At 26.1% G+C, this 27826-nt stretch overlaps 1 protein-coding gene across 11 annotated transcripts; it reads right to left on the bottom strand.

The window, feature by feature from the left end:
* Nucleotides 1–135: 135 nt before the first annotated feature.
* Nucleotides 136–26280, bottom strand: Aldh-III (Aldehyde dehydrogenase type III). 11 transcript variants are annotated; one of them, XM_015510100.2, is made up of 13 exons: nt 25403–26019; nt 16497–16562; nt 8883–8920; nt 8661–8804; nt 8494–8589; nt 8193–8414; nt 7969–8132; nt 7660–7890; nt 7393–7593; nt 5551–5669; nt 4311–4446; nt 4090–4240; nt 136–244 (listed from the first exon to the last, which is right to left on the bottom strand). In XM_015510100.2, exons 1-13 carry the CDS (start codon nt 25563–25565, stop codon nt 221–223), a joined length of 1755 nt encoding a protein of 584 aa, XP_015365586.1. In that variant the 5' UTR covers nt 25566–26019; the 3' UTR covers nt 136–220. The 11 variants fall into 11 exon arrangements, with proteins under 11 accessions (XP_015365586.1, XP_015365584.1, XP_015365583.1 ...); XM_015510098.2 differs by lacking the exon at nt 136–244 and adding an exon at nt 26262–26280 and having other exon boundaries at nt 3758–4240; nt 25403–25580; XM_015510097.2 differs by lacking the exon at nt 136–244 and having other exon boundaries at nt 3758–4240; nt 25403–26021.
* Between the last annotated feature and the right edge of the window lie 1546 nt (nt 26281–27826).

The following is a 27826-nucleotide window of genomic DNA, read 5'->3' as shown; positions in this document are numbered from 1 at the left end:
ATAAAATACATGTTTTGTTTGTTTATTCAGTCAATTTTTAGATTTTCAATTTAATATTGATTTTAATTAATATTTCCATGAAGAGATAAATTTTGATTTTAATATATTGTTTTAATGGCAGTTAATAAACTTCAATTTAAAAATTTTACATTTTGATTCCTTTAATATGAAAAATAAAATAAAACCACAGTTAAATAATTTATAATTTACCAATTTTAATTTAATCTGTTTCTTCATCAGCAATCTGAAAAATATAATAAATGTTCTCCAATTAAATTAGAAGTATTTTACATTACTTGTTCAATATAAGCATGTTATTAATTGTACATTAAAATTTACTTTTAAATCTAAATATATAGGGTACCATTAAATGTGATAAATTATATTTATACTGTTTTATATTTACACGGATAACATTTTATGCATCAGACAATAAGCCCCCATTTACAATGTAAGCTATCCAGTAAGAGCACACTTAATGTCCCAATAAAAATCAGTTCTTATTCACATCCCCGTGTGAGACAACTGGTTTTAATGACAAGATGTCAAGTAAAGGATGTACAGTATCAGTGTGTACTCTTGTTAGACAGTATGGTATGATTGAAAATAGAAAAGGTGTTGTGTCCCATTTAAAAATTCACAAAATAGCAAATTGGTGTACATGAGAATTAATTTGCTGTCATTATTTTTAATTTAAAGTTTAACTAATTACCAAATGTAATGATAAAAATATTATCTAGTACACATTATAAGTTTAGTTTATTTAATATTTTAAAGAGAATTCTTAGAATTTGAAAATTATAGTATTGGATATAGCTTTAAGTTATAATTAATGACTCATTTAAATATTAAAATATCAAAAATAACAAATCAAGGGTTCTAGATAATATTCATACCTAAAATATGATCACAGATCAATTCATTATGTACTGTACAAATACAATACATTTTTAAGACAGGCAATGCTGGTGATCCAATCCTTTAATATAGTAGGAAGTAATAAACACATAAGTGTCATGAATATCCAAATACCAACTACAAAGTAAACTCTGTCCAGCAAGAAAATATACCTATTATGTGCAGCTACAGCTGTGACCATGAAATCAAGACCTTTAATCAGCAAAGAAATGAATTTTTTTGGGCTGCTGCATATTATTCTCTCACTGAACAGAGAATAGGGATAAAATTAATGAAGTAGGAGATGTAGAAGAAGAGCTATGATTGTAAAAATGAATAATGTATTGTATTTAATTGTAATTAATATTGTATTTCACATAAAGGATATGAGAACAGGAGTAAAAATCATTTTTGACATATTCAAACACTATTTGGTTATTCTTGTATAGATATAAACAAACGAGGACATGCAACTGGCCAAAGAAATCATTTTCTAAAATTATCCTAATTAATTTTAATAATATAAAGTGGTGCTCAAAGATTAAGAAAAGAGTACAGAGTAAGATGGAAACAAAGATATTTAATGAAGTTGACATTATATATTGGATACTTAGATAATAAAAGTAGAATAAATACATTTTAAACGTATAACTTAAATTTTTCAAATTCTGAAATTTTAACAGCGTGGCATAACTAGGGATAGTCTAAAACCACTTTTAACAGTTTTAACCGATATCTGAAATTTCCGATAAGTGCAACCAATAATTATTATATTTTAAAAACAAAATTTTTGACAAAAACCAATTAAGATAGCCAAATACCACCAAAGCTAATTTAGTTCTGCCACCAGCCTTATCTATAAATCTATACATCTATGATATCAGTATATTCCTAGAAGCTATTGTTGTTGTCAGCTGTAATATTATGATACTGTGGTTTCAACTTATTGATATGTGAAAGACCAGACAATTTTACATTGAAATTACTTTTGAAATAGTGAGGATATGCAGCCTAAATTTAAGCAATTTTAGTTATTTATTATTCAAGAAGGCAATGGGCCCCACTGAACAGTTGTGTTCATATTTATAGTTTAATAGTTATTTATTTTATTTTATACAATAATAATAAATATAGTATGCTTAGTAGTAAGTTCAAATTAGATCATTTAACTTTTTCTAAGGATAAATGTCCACTGTGAATTATTTTAAGTGCGAGCAACAGCAACTAGACAAAAAAATTGTTATTAAAAAAAGGTTAGACATAGAAATAATTGAAACATATTTAATTAAAAACTAAACATAGTATGTAAATTATATGAAATAAATTGTTTCTAATGAAAATCATTAGCAGTTCTTAAATTACATTTTTTGATTAAGTAAATGTGATAACTATGCCTTAAAAAGAATTAGGCACATTACATTACAAAATCACCAAAACATTAAATCAAATAACAGAAATTTTAATGAATTCCAACTAGATAGTTATATTACATCCATCATACATATTACTACATCTTTATATTTTCAAGGACCAAAAACCAACCAACATGGGCGTCCCCAGGGGGCATGACGGGGCACTTGCAACCCCCCCTACAATTTTAAATTTGTTTTCCAAAGCATTATCTGTAACGTGCCAATTTAGTAAACACTAAACATAAAAACTTTTAAAATGTAAGCATAAAATGTATAAAAAAATCTTCATCTATTTTAAAAAATCAATTTTGCCCCTCCCTATCTAAACGTCTAGGGATGCCTATGCCAACCAAGGCAGATAATCATGTAGTTTATGTAGAAATGTTAAAAAATCTTGAAAATAAAATGCACTCGGAAGAATTTCCCAAGAAAAATTTGATAGATTAATAATTTTGTGTATTTTAACATTGATATGCTAAAAATAAAATAAATATTAATTATAATTTTAAAAAGATATGTTTTGGCGATTTATTGATAAAAAGTTAGGAAAATCTGATTTGTTTCCAGCCAAACATTACACCTAATATTCTATCAATTTTCTATTTTTCTACAAGCTTTTATTAATGTCTCCTGGTCCCTAACTAATCTTCGCCTAGTACTGTTCTTGTTCTATCTGTTCTTAATTTAACATGTGCCAAGATAAGATTTTTAAACTCAATTTATTTTATAAATAAAATATACAATATGAACAATTTTCCAAGTTTTTCGATTACCTCAAAAATAATAGTGAATCAATTCTATGTACATAAAAAGAACAAGACAGTAAAACAACAATAAAAAACATCTGAAATTTTGTAAATTTATTTCTTAAGACAAATTGCTCTTTATGGAACAGAACGTGGCCTTTGGGAAAAACCGAGGAACAAAGGATGTACGAGAGAAAAATACTTAGGAAAACTTATAGGGCATATTTTAAATCTCATACAAATAGATGGAGGAAACTTTACAACATTGAACTGGCATCCATTTTTCAGCAACCAAATATAATAAGAGATAAAAAAAGAATATTTTTAGCATGACACACCAGGAAGAAGCATGATTTTCTGATAAGGAAAGTAAAAGAGGAAAACCTAGTTGGGAGGAGACCACATTAATATGAGAAGATAGCGTTAAGAAGGATACTGGAATGGAGAAACCAAATAATCATTACCGGGAATCAGCAGAAGATCATAAGATCAGTATGTTTATTTAGCGGTATGGTATTGATTGGCTGAAACCAAGTTAGAAGAAGAATTTCTTTTAGCATAATTTGTTTTTAAAATATTTTATAATATATAATAATATTTTATAATATTTTTATATAATATTTTTACTAGAAATGTATGGCTAGGAATTATCACAAAAGAATTAAATAAATATTTAAAACAAAAGGAATGGTTAAACAACAGTTATAAATAAAAAAAATAATATATATTAAAAGTTATTTCAATATTAACTATAAACTTTCTTTGTTGAAAAAAAATAACATAGAGTAATGAAAATATAAAAATATAATTATTACAAAACAAAAAAAACATAATCGATTATGGCAAGGTATAAGTTTTAAATAAAATATAAAAACATGTATAGGGATATTTTTTAAAATGTGCAATATGTTATTAATTATTATTGTAGTTACATTCCTTGATAGAGGTTATAATTAATATTGTGTTATAATATGATTGATGATTTTTGTGATATTATGATTGAATTAAAAGCGAAAATTAGACCTTAAATGTACCTTATTTAAATACTTGAATGCAAAGGTCGCACAAACCCCAAGACCAAATACAAACAAATATGGCAGAAATTTGAAATTAATGCTTGGTTTCTTCTTCATCAAAAAAGATATCATGCTTAGTTTCTTATCAGAGTATGGTGGATATTTTGCTCTAAATTGTAAAAATTTGTTAGGATTAATAACATAAAAAAAGTTAAACAATAATATTATGGGCTACTAACGAAGAAAATGATTCTCCAATGATGTTGAAATCTTTGACTAAACAACTTTTCCGATGAGTAAATGTATCAAATGTATGTTTTCCATGGTAGGCTCCCATTCCACTAAGACCGACTCCTCCAAATGGTAAATTTTCAACTAAACAAATAATTATTATTTTATCAATAATCTCATATTATTTTTCTAATAGATTAGTAAAACATAAAAAAGTATTATTAATTTTATTGACCATAATTATTTAAATTAAATAAATACTCCAATAAGAAAAGATTGTTACAAAACATAAAAGTAATTTGAATTTAAATAGCATTATGATACTTGCTGTGTACAAGAAATAATATATCTATTTCTTATTAAAAAAGCTTGTTAGTTTTTATGTAACTAGGTGAGTATTATAGTATTAAGTGTGATAAGCGTATGTTACCCAAACACAGTGTCACAGTGATATATATATATACCTAACCATTTTTAACTATGAACTATAACGTAATTCTTTTATGGTGATTGAAAAACTAAAATACAAAACCTGTGAACAAAATATAAATAGTATAAATTCACAATTTTAAATATAAAATCTTTAACAGAGAAAGCAAATAATAAATATTGTTTTAATTAGTATTAAATCTGAATTTTGTTCAGACATAAAGTTATTTTAAGTTGACTTATAATGTTAAAGGTCTTAGGAGTAGATTAATTTTCATGCCTAACTCACATCTTACAACCCAACCAGAGTGTACTTCCAAAACGGTAAGTTTTTATTATCATGGGTCATATAACTCTATAATAGTATTATAGTAAAAATATTAGTGTAAAAGTACAATGATAAAAAAGTACCATTTACAGTTCATACATTTACTGGATATAAATTCTTTTAAAATCAATTGTTAAAATATAAATATACCCATTCAGTAAATTAATTGAAAATTTTTTTTCTTTATAAAATTAAAAATAGATTATGGTAAATGTTTAAATAAAAAATTATAAGCTTATAGTTTTTAATATGTTAAGAAATGTAGTCATAGCACATATGAAACAGGCAAAGAAAATCAATCTATACTATATACTTCATCTCTATTATTAAAAAAAAAAAATAACTACAATATTGTAATTCAACTTTGATATTTTTATTAAATAATATATTTATGAATTTATCTTATTTTTAATAATTCAATAAAACACACATATTGAACTGTATTTAAACATAAACACATACTACAGCACACATGAAAATCAATTACTTACCAGTCACGTGCACTACAGTATCATTGACACAAACTCCACCAGCTTTCACATTTTCCAACATATTGTCAATGACTGCTTTATTTTTGGTAAATACGTATAAAGCCAACGGGCTGTGATTTCTGTACAAATTTAGTAATAACCGTCACCATAAATTTAATTTAGTTATATGTCAGTCTCAAAAATGTTAGTCCAGAAACCAAAATATTATTTTGAGACAAGATATTTTAGAACTATTGAGTTTCTATTCTAATTATTATAATTAAAGTAACATACGCCATACAATAAGAACACAAAATTATATTGTACTATATTATACAGTTTGCAAGTTATAGTTGTTAATTGTATTAATATTGCATAGATTGGATATCTAGGATTAACTTGTGAATATTCCAATGATTATAATATGATTATTTGGAAACATAACAACCAGAATTAAATACCATAATTCTATGTACACAAGCAATATTATAAAAAGAACAGTTAAAGAATAAATGGTAAGAAAGAATTGTTAGAAAAAACATGAGATTTTCTGGCTATTGTTGATTATTACCGGCATAATGACTAACGGTGTCATTTACACAAAATGATCCACTAGAAGTTTGTCTCATAAATAAATTCTGCATTTCTTGGTCGGAAGAGAATACATATAATGTTAATGGTTTACTCCTGAAGGATAAAACATAAATATTTATTAAAATTATATATTTAAATAACATTTAGTCATCTGCTATCAGTATTCTATGTAAACAAAATTCAAAAAGAATCCATTTAAATAATTCATAATTCAAAAAAATAACAATATAATATATTTATATGATTTTATTTTGATTCAGCACTAATTAAAGGATAAACTTACAAAATAAATTATTATAATTAAATATGTATAAATTTAAAAATTGTCTGTCCATTTAATTTTAAAATGAGTAAAATGTATTATCCATTCTTTGAGTTATAAATTCCTTTTTAAGCTAAATTAAGAAATATCACTTTTTGGGTATTCAAGATGATTTTTTAAGCATCCTGACCCTATTTTTATGATTTAATTTTATATATATTCAATTTCTATATAGGGGATTTTTAAATACACTTTGAGACCATATTTTTTGAACTTTGAGATTTTTTCTATCACTTAAGGATTAGCCTGTGACAATACAAAATTATACTTTTCAAATAGGGACCTTCTCCTTTTTCATTTTTAATAATTAAGCAGATATTTTTGTTGTTGAGCATTAATGTATTATTACATATTATAGAATCTATTTAATTTTGAGTATTCAAGAAGTCATATTAAGTTATAGAAATTCAATATACAAGCGATATGTACCAACCTGTATCAGGTTTAGACTTTCATACGATTTGGTAAGTAACTATTCTCAGTCGATACGTATAAAATTCTTCTTCTTGAAAATTTTGAATAATTCATTAAATATAAAAGATCATAATATTTTGTTAGTATGTTTTGGCGCTAACTTGTATCTTTCTTAATAAAATTAATTCAAACACTTAATAGGATTTTAAAATAAAAACCTAATATAGGTACATAATTTTAAACAACTTTGAACTATAATAATACAATATTTGTTGATGATATGTTTGATTATTAAAATCTACAAGTTGAATAAAATATTAAGTAGAAAGGTAGGTACTTGAATTTTCTATTCTTAAATATAATTACTGTTTAAAATTATTTGGTTTGATTTTTAACATTATACATAAAACTCAAGTCTAAATTGTCTGTGTGTAATAAACCAATAAATTAATGTACAGTTAATAAATCAATTAGTACAAAAATTTGAAAAATGTAATAATATTGAATTACCAAATAAAATTGTATTATTTTACCTGCTATTAATATAGTTGATAGCATCATAAGCATTATCCACGATTACAATTGGTAAAATCGGGCCAAAAATTTCTTCTTTCATAATTGGATCTGTAGGTTTTACATCAGTCAATATTGTTGGTTCAATATAGAGATCTTTTTTATCATGTCTTCCACCAACTGAGATTGATCCGCTATTAGTCATCAAGTCTAATAATCTCCTATTGATAAAAATAAATTTTATATTTCCAAGAATCTTTGAATAGGTATACATTAAATGTACTCACGTAAAATGTTTTTCAGATACTATTCTGCATAAATCTGGGGAATTTTTTGGATCGTCAGTATACCAGGCTTTTAATAATTGTTTAGCTTTCTCCACAAATGTATTTTGAATTTGACGTGTACATAAAATATAGTCTGGTGCAATACATGTTTGTCCAGCATTAATGCATTTTCCCCAAATTATACGTTTAACAGCAATATCCATATTAACAGTACCATCTATATATAGAGGGCTGTAAAAGAAATTATAAATATCATAATCAATACACAATCATAAAATAAATCTGTAGAGTAATAAAATATTAAGTTACCTTTTACCGCCTAATTCCAACGTAACAGGTGTCAAGTATTCATTAGCAGCAGCTCTTACTATTTTCCCTACAGATGTTGATCCTGTATAGAAAATATAATCAAATCTTTGTTTAAGTAACTCAGTTGTTTCTTCTACACCTCCTAAAATAACCGGAAAAGCATCCTGTAAAATATTAAAATTATGTAAAAATAATTGGATGAGTAAAAAATTAATGTTCTTTACTCTGTTGAGATATTTTGGTACTAGTTCAGCAATGAGTTTAGCAGTAGCTGGAGCTATTTCAGAAGGCTTTATAACAACACTATTTCCAGCAGCTATTGCACCAACTACGGGTAATAAAGTTAATTGTAATGGGTAATTCCAAGCTCCCATTACCAATACAACTCCATATGGATCTTTATGTATTAACACATCATCCAATATATTAATCAGTGGTTTATCAGGCTAAACAAAATATATTACAAATGTTAACAGTTCTTATAAAAATAATTGGTTACTGAGTATGTTTTAGTATTGTACACACCCTTTCAGTTTTCATCCAGGATTCTAGGGAGTTAAGAGCATTGATGATATCATTTTTTAAATATTCAATTTCAAACAATACTGCTTCTTGCTTGCTCTGTTCAAACATTAATTTTGAATAAGGCTTTTTTTTAATACGTAATATTAATTAACAGTAATTTGGATAACCTTTCTTAGATCAGAAGCTAGGGCTATTTGTAAGTCTGAAGAATTTTCCTTTAAAAGTTTGAGAAGTTGCCTAAGGTGATGTTTTCTAAGATGTAACGATTTTGTTTGGTTACTGTTGAAAGCTGTTCTAGCTTTCTCTACAATCTATATAAAAATTGATTATTTTTGTTCATTTGACCAATGAATACAACTAAATACTTTTAAAAAATAAAAAATACATACATCTGCATAGTTGGCCATAGTTTCGTTAGTTACTGTACCTGTAAAAATCCATAAAATTACAATAGTATTAGCATTTACAATTATTATTAACGCAACAAGGACATTATTATTCAACAATAGTGATTTCTATTTTAAATAAGTACATGATATATGTTGCAGCTAACACAGTCAATATCTATGTAATATCTACATCCTACATGATAACATATCAATAGGTCGGTAAAAAATTTATAACAATGTATTATATTATATTTTACCAAGCTATTCACTATTCGGTGAAAGAAAACATTGTTAGTTAGCCTATGTAAGGTATTACTTTTTACTAATAACAATCCTATTTTTATTTTCCAATACGAATGACACAAATACACAATTGAGATTATAGATCTAAAACATTAGTATTATATAAGAGTAGGTATTTATTAATATGTATTATAATTTATAGGTACTATTATACATTACAATGGATCATGATTTTATGAATTGACGTACCTAATAGAAAGTGAATTTCGTTTTAGTTTATTAAGTTACGTCGGCACGTCGCTGTTGCCTTTTACTGCATCGTTTGTGAACATGTTGTCTACTTGCGTTTGGTTTATCTAATACGTATTGGTAACTCGTTACCTAAAATTGATCTACCTTTAGCTCAAAACAAGTCACGGTAGGTTATCTGTTTTCTTTAGTCCCTATCTTAGATCATACACCAGATAAGGATTAGGGAATAGGGACCTTCCCTATAGACTACAAAATAAGACATATATTATGTATTATAGTAGGAGATAATCTTAATATTGGATTCCATCAGAGATTTTCGTATTTAAAGAAGAACAAACATCGATGACATCACAGATACATCGGAATCAATAAAATAAACTACAAAGATTCATGATTGTAAATTTGTAAATACCTACCATACCACCATAGTGGAAACCGGGCTTAAAAATAAAAATATTACACATAAATTATAATATACATACACAGTATCAGTGTAAACTATGAATGATAGTAGTATAAACCGATTTAAATATTGAAAATATCGCACGAGTATTGATTAAAAATGTAATAATCAACTATAGGTACTTACTACTTAGCTAACGAGCAGTGAGCACTGAGCACACGGCTAGACAACGACTATACGAGAACAGAGTATAATATATTATTATTGTGTGCGAAGTAGGCGATAAAGAAATTCCTGATGGCCAGTTTATAACAATAATACCATAGATAATTATACAGTTACCTTTAGTAAGCTAAATAATATTTAATTGGTGTGTTACATGAAACGTGCAACCGTGTAGGCAAATTTTAGGTGACAAATAGATAGCTAAAGTATTAAAATAAACGTGAAGCCATCGAGGACGACCGTAACAAACTATATAGCAATGTAATAGTGCTACTATGAAGTGGTTTGAAACCGTCAATGGGGGTCAATAGAGCGAATGTAAAACAAAATGTTTAAAATATAATATATTTGTGTGTGTTATGTGTATAATATGGTATATCAGCTACAGCCGGTGGCTCATATTATAAATTTATAACTAAATATTATCGCATTATTATTATTAACTGCAGTATAGCCAGTATATATAGAGTGATTCACCAAGCATACTCACTCACATTTTTTTCTTTAATAATTAATTTTACCATATTCAGAGTTTTGGAATTTTGAAGTTCCTATCAAGGTTAGAAAATTGTAATAAATTCACCTTGGTATACCTATATTTGACAAGCATATTTTCAAAAATTTAAATTTCTATCACCATAATTTAAGTATAGCACTATATAGCGTACTGTGGAAATCGTGGAATATCGTCTGTTTTCAAATTAGAATCGCTCATTTTTCTTTTAATGTAGTAAAATATATTAAAAATTACACAGGACTATAGTAGCCACTAGGTAGTAAGTACTCACATTGTATACTATTACGGTATTATAATAATGTTCTAACTCTTAACGACTACCTATAATAATAGTACGAATTTAAAATAATATTATCTATGCACTTATTGTACGCACTAAACATCTACTTAGACTTGGTTTTTAGTAGAAAGTTGTTTTAATTGTATAAATTATACACATTTATGCCAATTTAAATTTGCCTTTAACTTTATACACTCTATTATAGTAATAAATCTATACTACCGTTACTGTAAATTTTATACATATGACTCCTCAACTAGATCCAATATGCCAGAAATCACATTCAAAATCGAAGCATTTTTATTGTTCCAAAAGTTAATAACCTTAGTGTCAGACACAAAAATAAATAAATAAATAACATACTACTTTTATCCCTTAGATAATCGTAGAAACTAGATATAATTTTCTATAGGGGATATCGCACCATTAATATTGAAGATCGAAGCATTATTCTACTAAAAAGTGAATTCAGAATCAAATGACATCAACGGATACGAATTAATTTGTTGCTCGACTTAAATTCTAAAACAAATAGCCAATAGGTAGGTATAGAAAAATATTATGACGATTATAAATGGTTGTAATTAAAATAACGAACGTAATGCTAATATAATCTAACTTACTCTGCATACCTGTTCACCATGAGAGAAGACATAATATACCTATAGCCATTAGCCATATTGGCATTTGCACCTATATAAGAGTATATACGCCATTTGAATATATATAATGTGTACTTGTATAATAAAAATATATTTCCGAGTAATGAATATCATTACCTACGTCATATACTATGGCATAAACATTTTTATATTATATACCAAAGTTTTATTATTATTATATTAACCAAAGATTTAGGGCATAGATAAATTAGCAAGAGTTATTATGCGCCATTTGGAGAATGGATTTGCCCCATCATTGATTCAGGGTGGATTGGGAAGTATATATAGCCCAATATATTATAGATTAACAAACTACCGAATCCCATCTTGATTTTAAAAATATCTTATATAGTTAAATAGTTATATGTTAATACTTTTATAGTCGTATATTCTAGCTGTAGGATCTCTGAAAAAAAAAAATACTAAATACTTTATCCAAATCCAAAATATTAGTTGTTATGCAATGTAGATTAGTACAATATAAAATAATACTAACAGGTTTAATGAACAATATAAAACTTATTTATATTCATAAACAATTAGATAGCTTTTTGTAAGAACTAAATAATTATAAAATAATATTATAGAATATCCTATTAATATAAACTTAAATGTATCTATAAATGGTATAAAATAAACAAGGCAACAGTAGCATATTTTAAGGAGAACATTTTATCACATAGCATTGCTATTATATCAATTTATAATCACTGAATAATAAAAAAAATGAATGATGGATGCATATATAAACTTGTAATTTAAATATTTATATTTAAAGTCATTAATGTATGTATGTCTGTAATCTGTATCGCCAATAATACTATAGTTTTGTATATTTTGTGTTTTTTTTTGTGTCTTGGTATTTAAGAAGTTATTGAATATTAGTTTTGCTACGACAAATAGCACTGTAATATATAGGTAGGTACCTACTATGTTGTTTTCACAGTTTAACCACGTGAATATTGAGCCGATAGAGATTTTGACCTCTTTAAAAAAAAGCGTCTCCTCAAATGATCCTTAGATCCGCTATTGCCATAGGAAATATTAAAATATGTTTGTTTATTTATTTTCATATAGTCAATGGGTAAATTTAGTATTTCACAATATTATTTTTATATTTATATTTCTTTTGTCCGCATTAGCCCCTACTTTTTTTAAACATTAAGCAGTGTTATGGTATAATTTGTATTCTAATATGGTGTAGATTTTGTTTTTTAGTGTAACTCTAAAAAAAATAACCGCGCGTGGCGCGCTTATATTATATAGGTATAGATGACAATTTCACTGAATGTTTATATAAGCAATTTCTATGTAATACAATGCAACATAACATTTTCTAAATTTTCCGACTTATGTTGAACTGGGCATACGAAATTTTCGATTATTTTAAGTTTTTAATAATAATAATTATTGATATAAAATTTATTTTGGTCTAGCAAACACTAGAAAATATTATACTTATACAACGTTCCTCATATAAGAAGTTTTCTGTGGAAGTTAAATACATTGAATATTCACCTGTAAATTAATAAATTCTCATAAAACGTTTATCTTATTTTGTTCCTAATCAGAAACTATTAACTGTTGGAACTTAGCATTACTATTAAATGTTTATTTAATCATTTTCCTTACATGATAAAATTTTCAAAATATTTTTACTCTTTTTAAGATATTTATAGACATTTAAGATTTTCAATTGTTTTAGTTTTATTTTTTTTTTAAATTAAGCTTCGACAATTGAGTCCATTAGCTGTAGGTTGGTTGATTGGTACTGTTGGATTTTTGGGATTGTAGGTGTTGGAACACTTGTGTGGGCCAAGTGTTGATGGCGGAGTTTTAGTTTTTTGGCTATAGCCCATTTGCACCCCGGGGGATGTGAACAGATGCGCTCGAAAGATTTTAAAATAAATATATTAATTAATTTTATAGGCTGAAAGATCTTTGCTCAAGATCGTTTTTTCGTGTACAATGATTTTAAATTATTGAATGCAAATTTAACAGATCCATTAAGATGACTACACTATACCCACATGACAGATTGTGTTGTCTCCTTCTCACAAATGTACAACATGGCAAAAACTATTTTACGTGGGATAGAACCACTCTCAGGCTGTAGTCATAACTAAGAAACAAAATTTTCACACTATAAAAAAAACGAACATTTACTGTGCTACATCGTTTTTATTTTTATTGATGTCACAAATACAAAAAAAGTTATTCAAGTTTGAAATAATGATTTTTTTAACAATAACATTTTTTTTTGTATTTGGGATACCGAAAAATAAATATGATGTTTCACAGTAAATGTTCTCCTTTTTAGTGTGTAAAAATTTCGTTTCTTAATTATAACTACAGCCTGAGTGGTTCTATCCCACGTAAAATAGTTTTTGCTAATACATTTTGATATACCTACGTTTGTAAAACGGAAACACGTGCGGGTATAGCGTTCTCCTAAATGACTCCCTAGATACCTGCTATAATGTACAGGAGAGAATTACCCATTTCCCGTTTTATTTTTTGTTTTGCCGTGATAGTCTTTAAACAGGATATAATTCATTTTATTGACATTGCGTAGACAGAAGTTGGATTATAATTTATTTGTTTAAAATTTTAAGCCATTTATTATTAACAAGATCTATAATGTTTTTTTTTTTTTTATTATTAGGAAAGAGCCCTCGGCAGCATAGGCCATTGGGCTTACAAAATATGAATAGCTTAAATTAAATATTTACAGTAAGAAATATAAACGAGAGAACTTAATTCTAGATTTTGGATTGAAGGTTTGCTGTTGTGATGAATTGGCTATAATGGTTTATTGACGTGTCTACTGTGTATTAGTATTGTGTCACTACTCGTATATACATAATTAATGATATAATTAATTATGTATAATTTATCACCACTGTATTATTTATTATAATGAGTTTGAACTTAAAGTTTAAAAAAATGATTTCTGATATCTTATGTTATTTATAATTATTTAGATACTAACAATCTTACTCTTACAAGACGAGTAATATATTTTACATAGGTACATTGTATTTTATTGTTTGCACTTCAAATTTTAAGAAAAAATTTAAAATGTTTTTGAGTATAGAAGGTGAGTGCACGATAAGTTTAATCAAACACCTTTAAATATTGAAAATCGATCTTGAATAGTATTAAGGTAATAAGGTCACTTTTTAAATTGTATGCAAATGTAAAAAAAAAACTGCCGACAACAGGCTATTGTCAAACATTTTTAAAGATATATGCAGTTTATAAGCAAATATAGTTTTAGAAATGTCAATTGCTTATTCGTTAAACATTTTAATTGAAAATGTGATGATTTATCACTGTTTTCAAATTAATAATGTAATGTAACCTCGATGAGTAATCATGTGATTTCTGTATTTCATCAGATTTTTATTTTTGAACCATTTTTTTAATTTCTTATTCTGTAGCAGAACTTTTTCGAAACATCACTATTTCTGAATTCACTCAAATATTATTTAAATTGCAATAAAGTATCTTTTAAATAATAAACATAAATACTAAGCTAAAAATGTAAGCATATATTTTTATATGAAATGCTAATGCATAAAGGAACGTAATACAATTTCATTTGTCATCCACTATAAAATATTTACAATAATAGCAGATTAAAGTTCCTACCATAGGCGTGTCCACGGGTCATGCCTGTCATGCAAATTTGATCAAATTTACATAGTACATTTTGATGCATAATATGAACTTTTTTTCTCAATTACTATTTTCCTATTACATTTTTTGTTTTTCATCATGTATATAATTCAAATCCTCAAACCCTAACAGAAATTTGTATTTTTATTTTTTTAGGGGGTGGGGAGGATTGGCAGTTCCCCATCCCCTGGATATGCCACTGTTGTGCATGACCTGCAAATGAGGTCTGGACACGCCTATGGTTCCTACATTATATAATTTGTTATAAATTTTTATAATACATAGTATTAAGCAGGCAGAGGCCTCTTTAATGTATTATATTGATTGTACTACTAAAATACTTCAATAATTTAACAATATATAGTTATACTTTTTCATGTAAACATTTCATTATTAGTAGATTTCCTTCTCCGATCAACATGAAGGCCATAGCGGTTAAACATTTGTTTATAATTTACAAATGAAAAAAGGAGAAATCATTGACACGGTTATCTAGGTTAATTGGTATGACTCCTATATATACTATATATAATATAATATAATGTGTATACATTTCAAAAGGTTCTTTTTTAATAAACCACATCACGGGAATTCCGGAAGTATGATGTACAACAATAATTAATCAAGAAGAACAATATCCATGATGTATTATTACACGAATTATGACATATTATTCAATCATTATATCATTGTAGGATATTTATGTTTTTTGAAATTTAAACATAAGCAATTATTTAAAATCGGAACTTTATTTGTATACTTACAATCATACGAATATACAATATATGTGTATTGTGTACCTATATGTATTGAACTTTTCAAATTAACTGAAAATAAAAGTTATAGCTATCCTTGGATAATTGTACGTCAATATTTTTAGGTGAAATATTATAATAGTGTTATGTTGTAATAATGGTAAGGTATATTTGTGTCAATTTCAATTATTGATATATATATAGGGCTTCAATAAAAAAAATACATGTACCACTAAGTTACAAATCAATGTAATAGTTTAATTAAGCCGGTACCTACATACTATATAGGGAACCTATACAAAAAAAATATTCTGAACACAAAATGTCCTGAAGTAGCACTTATTAGTTATTTTAGGTAAATATTTTTTACCTCAACTATTAAGATGAATTAATAGATTAATAGATAACCAATATAAGAGTTCTAATAAAATATAGTGGTATTGACTAAATAATTATTTAAAGGGAAAACTATGCTGAGATTGTACATATGAATTTTGTTTAAATACCTATAATTAGGCATCTATATTTAAGGAGTCATAAATCTATAAAAACACTATAGCTTATTTTCTATTATATAAACAATAAAATATACATACCACGCGTAGAATTATTCGTCGGTACAGATAGAGGATATTCGTGAGTGAATTTATTAGACACAATACCTAGAAAAAATAAATAATATTAAAACACTACAGGTACACGAATTTTAAATAGTTCATATATGTATAAGGCACGTAAGAAGTCTGACGACGGATTGAACATTTGTATATTTGTTTGTGTACCTTGGTTGTTGAAGTTTTTACTCAAATAATAAATAGGATATAGTAACATGCTAGGAATAAAAACCGGCTGATCCCACTATTCACTTACAGGTTAGGTCACTGTTTGCCTTGGAGCATGCGCGCAAATGACTTGGTATCTTATGTTTATGTAAAGATTCAAGGGCAATTTTACCATTTAATAATAAGACACCAGATACATCTTAGGTTGTTTGCAACGAGTTTATATTATATGTACAAAAAATATAGTAAATAATTACAATATAAATTATTTACAATTGAAGGACATATTGGACAATTATATTTAAATTTTCAAAATCTCAATCTAAATAACTGTTTTATGATCACTATTTTCATTTTAAGTAAATTTTATTCAACTCAAAATATTGATGTAATTATTACATCAATATTATAAAAATAAATATATCAGTAAAGAAAATCTATATTACATTTTATTCAATGTTAATTATTAACGAAATATTTTCAATCGATCTTCATTCATGATTCCTAAATCATAAAACATGTTAAAACATGTAGATAAAGCGCATAGCTTTCATGAATAAATAATAAATACTCATATCAGTAATTGTGATTGCATATGTAATGAACTAATGACAAATATTCCATATATTATATAAATAATAGTAAATTAATAAAAATATTTAAGATCTTAAATATGTATATATTGTATATTATATTTCACTGTAATAAAAAAAATCCATAGCTACTAACAGTTACTGCAAAATTGCATGTACCGACCGTATTTAACTTATTTAAGGAGTTGAATATATAGGAAAATATTCAGCTATATGCTATATGCCATTAACGGTTATGCAAGTATTATTATCATTTATTACATTATGCGTGTGAGACTTCCCCGTATTTTACCGTGATATGCATCCATACATACACATTACATAATTTATCAAACGAATAACATACTAATGCAGTAATGCACTTTCATTAAAATAGAACATCTGAACATATGAACATTCAACATATTTTATAATTGGAGATTAATAATCATAATGCATAATATACTTCATAACGTCATCAATTGTTTACAAGTCAAATAAACAATTGTTTTAGATAACAGAAAATCATATATCATATTATGCTTATATAATATATGCTTATCGAAAGTACAATCAATTTCAAATCTACAGAGAGATACTATCAAACATTTTATAAATGATAGAACAAGGAATTTAGTGTTAATAAGTCAAATAGTGTTGAAAAAATGACAATGCTAATTTTATTTAATGCGATTGATGTCTAACAAAACTCTAGAGCTTATTAACTATCTAAAATAAGTGCTTCGTGGTTGATTTTAGAGCTATTACATTTTAAACTATCATCAAGGAAAATTATGTTGCAATTAAAAAAGTAACAAACAAAGCGGTGCAAAACATTTGCGCCCATCACACCTTCTTTATAACCCACTTGGTGCCCGAAATATTTTTATTAAAAATGTGTTAAACCCGGGCGACGTTGCTAAACTGTATTCTGTAATATAACTACACTATCAATAAATAATATTATTTTTATTATTAACAATAAATAATATAGTTAAAACTATTGTACATATTATTTTTCCTATTTTTAATTTTTACGTTACACTCTTAAGGTCGTCACACACTGCAGCGGTGGCGGTAAAATTCTTTTGACTTAGCGATGCCGCCGCGTTGGCGGTAAAATTGTGTCCCGCTTCATTTTGCCGTAACCGTCACCGTCACCGCTACCGCTGAAGTGTGTGGTAACCTTTATCGATATAATTGATTTTTTTATTATATTATGACGTGTGAAAAAAACAACAGTATTAATTTTTATAATAATTGCATGTACTTAAACCATATATTGTATTTTATATCATTTTATGTGAGATTAATTATGACTACAGTAGTCAGTAAATCAAACTTAGTGTGAATTAATTAAGTGTTGTTTAACTTAGAATTTTAGATTCTGAGCGGATCGATGAATGTATTGATTTTACCATGATGTGTGTTTTTTTTTTGTGTCTGTCATCACGTTTTGGGGCAGTAAAAGTGCTTCGATTTTTGACTTCAGTACCTCGTTCGATCAGAAAGTGAATCTATATAGTTGGTACTTTGGGGGGTCAAAAGTGAAAAATTCTTAATACTTTTCTAAATAATTAAGAAAAACAAACTAAAAATTAAGGGAAAAACGGGAAATTTTATGCACACTAATTTTTCGACAAAATCGATTTTGGTTTTTGATGTAACTTTAAAACAAATGACTATATGGATACATGCAATTTTCACCGAATGTTTATATAAGTATATTCTATCCACCATGCAATTTTCAAAAATGTTCGACCTAAGTTCAACTATTAATAGGCATTTGAAATTTTCGATCATTATTTGTTTTTTTTAAAATTAATATCGATAAAAATTTATTTGTTCGGTAGAACAGCTTGAAAATTTAATACAAGGCTCTAACATATTGTAACAATAGCAGTTAAAAAGTATTAAAAATACATAGGCACGATTTTTTTTTTATAAGTATTAAAAGTTCAAATTTTAACTAAATACGTAAAAATTACGGCAATGTTCAAATTATCTTAGATAGAAATTCATAAAAGTTTTTCTTTTTAATTCTAAGATTTGAAAATTTAATATAAGGCTCCTAACATATTTTTACAATAGCAGTTGCAAAATAAAAGAAATACATAAACAAAATTTTTTTTTATAAGCATTCAAATTTTGAATTTTGACAACATATTATGTAAAAATCACGAAAATTCACAAATTATTTTAAGCTAGAAATTCATAAAAATGTTTCCTTTTATATCTAAGATTTGAAAACTTAATACAAGACTCCTAACATATTTTTACAATAGCAGTTAAAAAATAATAGAAATACATAGTCACAATTTTTTTTTAAAAGCATTCAAATTTTGAATTTCGACAACATATTATGTAAAAATCACGAAAATCACGAAAATTCGTAAATTATTTTATGCTAGAAATTCATTAAAAATTTTCCTTTTATATCTTAGAATTTAAAATTTTATATAAGGCTCATAACATATTTTTACAAGCAGTTGAATCATAAAAGAAATGCTTAGTTACAATTTTTTTTTACAAGTATTCAAAGTTTGAAATTTGACAACATGTGTAAAAATCACGAACGTTCGCAAATTATTTTAAACTAGAAATTCATAAAAAATTTTCTTTTTAAATCTAAGATTTGAACATTTTTTGTAATCTATAATATATATTCTAGACAGATAAACCGTCTTCTCTCAGAATCGTTTTTCGTACCTATACAATGATAATATAATATCATTGGATTCAAATTTAATTCCATCCATTACAGTTACCCACTTGTACCCAACTGTACAGCAGAGCGACATCCACGACTTACCCACCTTTTTAAATTTAATGGTTATATTTTATATAAGTATATATATATAAGTTTAATAGCTATTGTTATATTGACTAATTTTAAGCCCAATATGTTGAAAAAATTATAAAATTTAAATTATATTATTTAAGACAAGCATATTCATAATTATTAAAGTACTAATAATTGTCTAAATAATAGATTATAATAATATAATCTACTCAATTTAAGTATTTATCAAGATAAATATAATCTATAATATTAAGAATCATAACGGCAACGTTGCATACGAAATGGGCGCATATGGGTAATAAATTTGCAGGTAGTACCATATCTTTCGGGCGCATCTGTGTATATCCCTCGGTGGCTCGGTGCGTAAATGTACTACTCTGGGGTGCAAGTAGGCTGTAGCCAAAAAAAGAATAGATTTTATACGTCGAAACATACCTAAGTCCAATAATAATAATAACAATAAAAAAAACCAATATAAATTTAAAAAATAACAAATATTTACGAAAACACCGATTTTGTTTAAATAGTTTGACTTAATATACAAAATGTTTAATGGATACAAATGACAAATCATACTAATTTATAGTTTTAACTATAACGTTTGTAAAATATGTATCATATATATTATATATTAATATATTTATTAATTATTTATAAATATAGGTGATAGAAGCCAGAAGGTAAGAAGTAACCCTGTATGAAAAATCTATTATAGTCATGTTGATATTAGTTGATGCTAATCCTACACAATATATTATGTTTATAATTGTAGAATTGATCATAGTTATTATTTATAAATTTATAATAAATTATAGTAGGTATAGTAAATATTTTATAATTAATAAAAAAAATAATAATAATAATATTAAATAATATAAGTACTTTAATATTATTATACAATCATGTTTTTAATATAAACATAATATATATTATATTATATTATAAATGTATAGTAATTATTTTTTATCACAAAATTTAACAATCTAACCATTTACAATTTAAATAATTTTATATTATAAGCAGAGCCAGTGGGGCAGTGGCGTATCTATGTATTTAAGCACAAGGATGCACTTTATTTTTCGGGCCCCTTATAAAGTTTCAGTTGCTATTTGTTGATTAGACCGATTAGGGGCTTAAAGACCCCATTTATAAGACACAGCTAAGGGACCCGGGTGCAGTGCACCTCCTGCACCCCCTCTAAGTACGCTACTGAGCAGAGCGTAATTCAAAATGAAGTGCTCTTATTTATATTTTGACTTTCAAGTTACCAATGACTAAGTACCTTTTAATTATAAAGTTATAAAATGATTTAGGTGTAGAATTATATGATGTCTATGCTTTGCTGCTATTGCAGTTAATTATAATATACGAATGACTTTTTAATAGGCTATAACTGCGCATAACTTTATTAGGTACAAGAGAAATTTAAGATAGTAAAAATAAAATTTGGTCGTCAAGTTTGACCGGATGCATTAGTTAATCATTCACAAAAAAAAATTTTATATAAAATTTTTTGAATTAAAAATAGTTATTTTTAAACATAAACTTTTTTGAACCTGAGGTATAGGCCGTATAGGTACTCCTATTGTGTTATTGCTTATTGTTTAATATCAGCTTATGTCATGACCGTACTAAAACTTATACTTTCTGTTATATTGTTAAAACATGTAATGCGTAAACAATACACATATACTAGTGATTTCTAGGATATTTCTATACTTCAAATAGGATCTTATAATAGTTATTGGTACAATGGTACCTATACCTACTTTGTAAACAAAAGTAAGATAGAACAAAAATACTTCATTATTGGTTCTTCCTTAAAGCCTCTCGAGTTACCACATTATAATTAAATAAACTTGTAAGTTGTACACTAATAAATGCTTATTATTCTATTTTTTTTAATGTATAGATTAATTTCTAAAAAAAAAAAAAATAGAAAAACGAGTTTTTTTTATGTAAAACCAGTTGTCGACAAAATTAATTTTGTTTTTTTTTTTATTTTAATTTAAAAGTGAAGAAATTTATATTTGAAACTTTCACCAAATATTTACATAATACTAGGCACTAGCAACTAAACATGATATAAATTTCAAAAAAAAAAAATGGCTCTTTTGTGTTATTTATCGATCTACGAGTATATATATACTATTTTTAGTTTATTTTCGATTAGTATGATAAAATTTGTGTTTGCGAGTAAAATAACTTGAATATAATATAATTCAAGATTCCTCATAATTTTTTTAAGGACTTTAATTAAAAAATATCAAAATATATCAAAACACAGTTAACATTTGTTTTTACAGAAATTATTAAAGTTCAAATTGTTATATGAAATTCATAAAAATCACGTACCTAATACTATTTTAATAGATACCTAAGGTTTGAATATGTAATACAAGGTCATCCATAAGTTGTTTTTTTGGAAGTCAGAAATAGCGTTTATACCTATAAAATTTAAGGAAATAACGATAAAACATAAGACTGTTTTAATTATAACCAAATAAATATTTTAAACTTTGAAATGTATTTTATTATTTCTTCTTATTATAATTAAATACTATTAGGTAAACTAAATTATTAGGTACCTATATGGCTACATTGTAATAGGTACCTGCCTATTAAAGTTGTTTAGCATAATTATTATTGCTGCTAGATGTACTAATTTTAGTTTTTTATAATAGGCATCTAGGTATTTTACTCCTAACCACAATATTGTACCTATACTACATATTGTGATTAAATAAAATGTTATGAATTTTAGAAAAAGTTACCTAAGTGAACGTGAAGCATATAGGTAGTTAAATAATAAATTATAAAATATATTTACAACACAATCAAATAGTTCATTAGTTATTTTAGTAAGAATTATAAACTAAATATGTATATATATTTTTCTAAAGTTAGGTGTAGTTTGGTTACTTTTTTTGGTGTTTATATATATGTTTTATAATTATTATTCATTATACCTAAGTAGTACCTACTATCTATCTATAAAATAGTATAAGAAAGTAATTTTATTCATTAATTTAACCAAATGAATCGGTAAAACTATTAAATTAAGAGGATGCCAATAACAGAAATTATAAAACCAATAACACAATTATAATTTATAGGTGCCAATAACTATAATTTTCGGTTATTTTATACTTGATGGTAAATAAAAAAAAAGTATTTAATATTTATATATAATGATCATATGGTAAAATTTATAACAATTTGTTTAATCATTGAAAATGATAATACAAGTTTAAACTATGTTTAAGTCTGAAATATCATGAAAACAAATATACACTTTTCTAAAGGGTGCCATAATAACTGTAAACTTTACCCTATAGTTATCAAATATATTTTCTATGAGGTATTGGAGTTCATTTCTTTTATTTTACATTAAATATTTGATAATAGTGACATTAGTTGTCACCAATCATATCGCTTCATCGCATTTTACACACACTTATTGACTTATAAATTACTAAATATTATAATAAGTAAGTTATTGTAGAAATAATCATGGAGATTATAGACGTTATAGTATTTCAATTTCAAATACAGTCGCTGCAGTGACGTATTTATAATGGCCGAGGGGGACTTGGCCTAGGGCGTTAAATTTTTAGGGGCGGTAAATTTTGGAGAGCATTCAGATATAATTCGGTACTTAAGTTATTTGGGTGATAAAAAATAGTAATAGCACTCAGATACTAATAAACTATCATGTCTTTTTTTACAGAATTATTAAAGAAATTTAGGTTGGAAGGGAGCGTTTTTTATCTTACCTACAGGGACGTATAAAATTCCTAAATACATATCTAATATAGGTAGGGGCATTTATCATAAAATCGACAACATTAAAAACTTCATTTCTGTGCATGATGAAAATACAACTACCTACATACAATATAATACATATTATTATAAAACTAATTATACATTCTTTTTATTTGTTATGCGCATATGTTATTGTTGACAAAGTCTCTAATATTATACTTTAATGGGTAGGGAAGGATTCAATACGGATTGAGTAATATAATTAATAGATGTTTGATTTTTTTTATATAAATTAGGTACTGATTTGTAAAGCTAAGTCTATTATAATAAATGTTAAAAAAAATATTAAATAAATGACCTTTAAAAATATGAGAACTATTTGTCTACCTTAATGAATGTTCACTATTTTAAATTACCTACCATAATATAATTTTTTGCTCTCAAGGAAACTAAATTATTTGGTTTGTTATCCGTACAAGGTAAATAATAATCTGTACACACATCGTGTAGGTATACGATTTATGTATTTTTTTAATAATCTTTACTATATTAATTGTATAATTAAAATTAATACAAATACAGTAATTAGTATAGATATGAATACATTGAAATACTGTTTGGTTACATTTTACATAGTAATAAAGTTTTGATATATTTTAATAATTAAATAATTTCAAACTCAAGTTTATTTTTAATTAAAAGGGCGTTCTGTGTCAGTCTACAATTTAAAAATTCTTTTATTATAAATAAATGATAATATGAAAAATACTAACCGTATAATTAATAGTTATTATAGTAGTATATCTAATAACTATATATAACAAAACCTATTTATTATTTATTATTTTATCGTGATGAATTGGTTTAATATATCTATAAAAAAGTAAACCTTAAAAGTAGTAACAAAATCAATCGCAGTATTCAATTTAAATTAAAAACAACGTATATAATATACCAACAGATATCGACGTTTTACTAATAATATAAAATAAAAATCGTATAGCTCCTGAGTTTGAAAAAATGCTTCCGAATAAAATTGTAATTTATCCACTACAAATAATTTTTACAAAATATGTCAATATTTCATCTTAATATCTACAATTTAAATGCAAGATTCCTTAAAAATGGGAATATTTAGGTACACATAAAATCAGTTTCGATTTTGATTTTTTGCTGTGCATAAAAAAACACTATTCGTAGAAACTTGAATTAATTCATTTATAGTTAAATTAATATTTTCTATACATATTATCATATTTTCTATACATAATTTTGACGAAATCGGATGTTTAAAAAAATAAACCTGATGTTTAATAATAATAATAATAGAATACGTATGTAAAAGTCAAAAGTTGAAAATCTCGAAGATCTTCAATATCCAGAGGTATAAAAAATAATATTGCTTATTTACATAAATATAATACAATATTTACATTATATAAATTAGAAATATTCGTTTTAAAAAATATTTTTTTGCTTTAACTACTTATATTTACAATGCATATCAAATAAATGCAGTTTTAATGTCCTAATTCCTAAACCTTCTGATAGTAATAAAGTAAAAAGTAAATACTTACTATGAGGTTCAGGGTTATTGTCAGAAATCACGACCTCTGTCAGACTATCATCCTCCAACCCGTGAACACAGTCCTCAGATTCCACGTGCAAGCGCTGCAGCTTTTCTTCGGCCGTAATCACTTCCAATAGCAAAGGAATCGTCGTCTTTGTTACATCAGACATTTAAAATAAATGTCTCTTCGCAGCGTTAAAAATATATATAAATTATTAATAAAACTGATCAAAATCGCGACAGTTTAGTGGTGCCAATATTATAATATATTATGAACATAAGTAATATTATAATGTATTAATATTACATAAATATATCATATATTATATAACATTTTTTTCATATTTTAAGTAATTTTACATAATATACGTCATGCGTTTGGGATTCGGTTGTGATGATACAAAATAATTTTTAAATAATACGCGCATGAAACGGCGAACGGAGACGAAACTGTAAACGGAACGCGTTTTTGTTGAAAGCTGGAGGAGTAAAAAATAAAAATAAATAAATAGGTAGGCACCGCTCGGTCTGCGTCGTGGTTCGGCGGACCGGTTCGGTAGTATCGTCGCAAAAATCCAACGGAGCCAGGGGCGCTGTGTACAAGTTAAAAATACCAAGGAATCTACAATCTATTGCCTAAATATTAGAACTATTTTTACTAGTAATAGGTATAATATATTAGTATAATATATAATTTGAACTGCGATTTGATTGTAGAAAAGTTGTAGCCTTGTGAGAATGTGGGTTATACAGGTAGGTATTATAAGCGCCTAAATTAAAATGAATCGTTTTTTAGCGTAAGCGCCTCGATATAACATTGATAATATTACTATGCACTTATGAGATAGGCCTTAGGCGAGTCCTACCTCTGCGAATCGACTGCAACTATAGGTATCTACGCATTAAATTATCATCAGCGAGCGATTGAATTGAGCGTCGTCGGGACCCAATGCGAATACAACTATACAACTTGCGATTACAACACATAATACTACACAAAACTAACATAACAGTATTATAGTTATAGCGCTATCTACGATGCTAGGTACGACGTGGAGTTACAAGGACGAGTTAATCATTAAAATAAGCACCGATATACCTATATTATAATTTATAATACAAAATAAAATTACAGACTGATGTCTATTTATACAGTACGTATCATGATCCAGCGTTCTCAAATTATACATTACATTTAAGTATACAGTGTGATTAATCACGAACACGCGCACCGTCATGTACTTATATTAAATAATGAATTTATTTGAATCATGAATTCGAGAACTTTTAAGTACATTTAAAGACCATATTAAAAATACTTGAAATTGTTTGTTCTACTTAAAGTTAAGGAATATTCTGCTGTGGCGATACCAAATTCGTTTTTTTTAATGAGAACCACAGCTTCTCATTGTAAATTATTTAGTAGAATAATTTTTTTGAAAATGTTGGTGTACCTGCTTAATTCAAATTCGAATGAGAATAGTTTCCCAGTTATTGTAGACCTTAAAATGGTTTAAAAAAAATATAATATAGATGTACCTAATATTAGTAATATTGTACTATTTATTCATGTATTTATTCATACATGACTCAGTTTTATGAATAATGAATATTGATTGATTAATATCAAATACTAAAATTTTCAAATCGCAATTGCACATGTCTTCCAAACCTTTTTAATAAAGGAGCCTTTTAATAAAATCAATATCATTGGAACGCAAAGTTAAATAACTCAAAAACTATTCGTTCAAATTTTGATATTGACACATTTTCAGCAAGAATTTCCGCTAAATGTACTTATAATATCTACAGTAGAAAAAGGAGGTTCTTGTTTTATGTTTGATAAATAAAAGTTTGTATCTGCATAGGACACTCTTTAAAAGATAGAAAAATTGTAGAATTCAAAAATATGATCTTTATAAGTACCTATATTAAAAAATACCCAAAAATCAAATTTTGAATAACTGCATTATTGGAGAAAAATTATGGTTAGTATGCTTGATGAATCATCCTGTATAGCTGTTGTAGGTAAATAATAAACAAATATACTCATTATATGAGTTATACCTACCGAGTCTGTGGTCTACTATTTTCCCTCCACAACGACGAGACCAATACTATGTAGTCTATATTATAAAAGTTGAATACTTACAGTAATGGCTAACCTACTCCTGCTTGGACCAGTTTGCAGAAACGTAATATAATGCAGACCACTATAGCTGCAGTAGCACAGTGTACCGTTAACCGTCTACGCATAAAAAAAATATCAAATCTATTGTTTTGCATAATATATATTTTTATTATAGTTCACATACACTATACAGCATACCTACCTGCAGCCAGTCGCGTAAATTGAGCTAAATTTTAAGTCACGAAAATTATTTAAAGAACAGTGACTTATACTGGCTTATTAAATTTGTAATAATTTATA

Source organism: Diuraphis noxia, unplaced genomic scaffold (genome assembly GCF_037042655.1).
Source record: "Diuraphis noxia isolate RWA-SAM2 unplaced genomic scaffold, SU_Dnox_SAM2 contig0002, whole genome shotgun sequence".
NCBI classification, from domain to species: domain Eukaryota; kingdom Metazoa; phylum Arthropoda; class Insecta; order Hemiptera; family Aphididae; genus Diuraphis; species Diuraphis noxia.
Note: the sequence above shows the minus strand (reverse complement) of the source record. Positions and strands in the feature narration are given on the sequence as shown.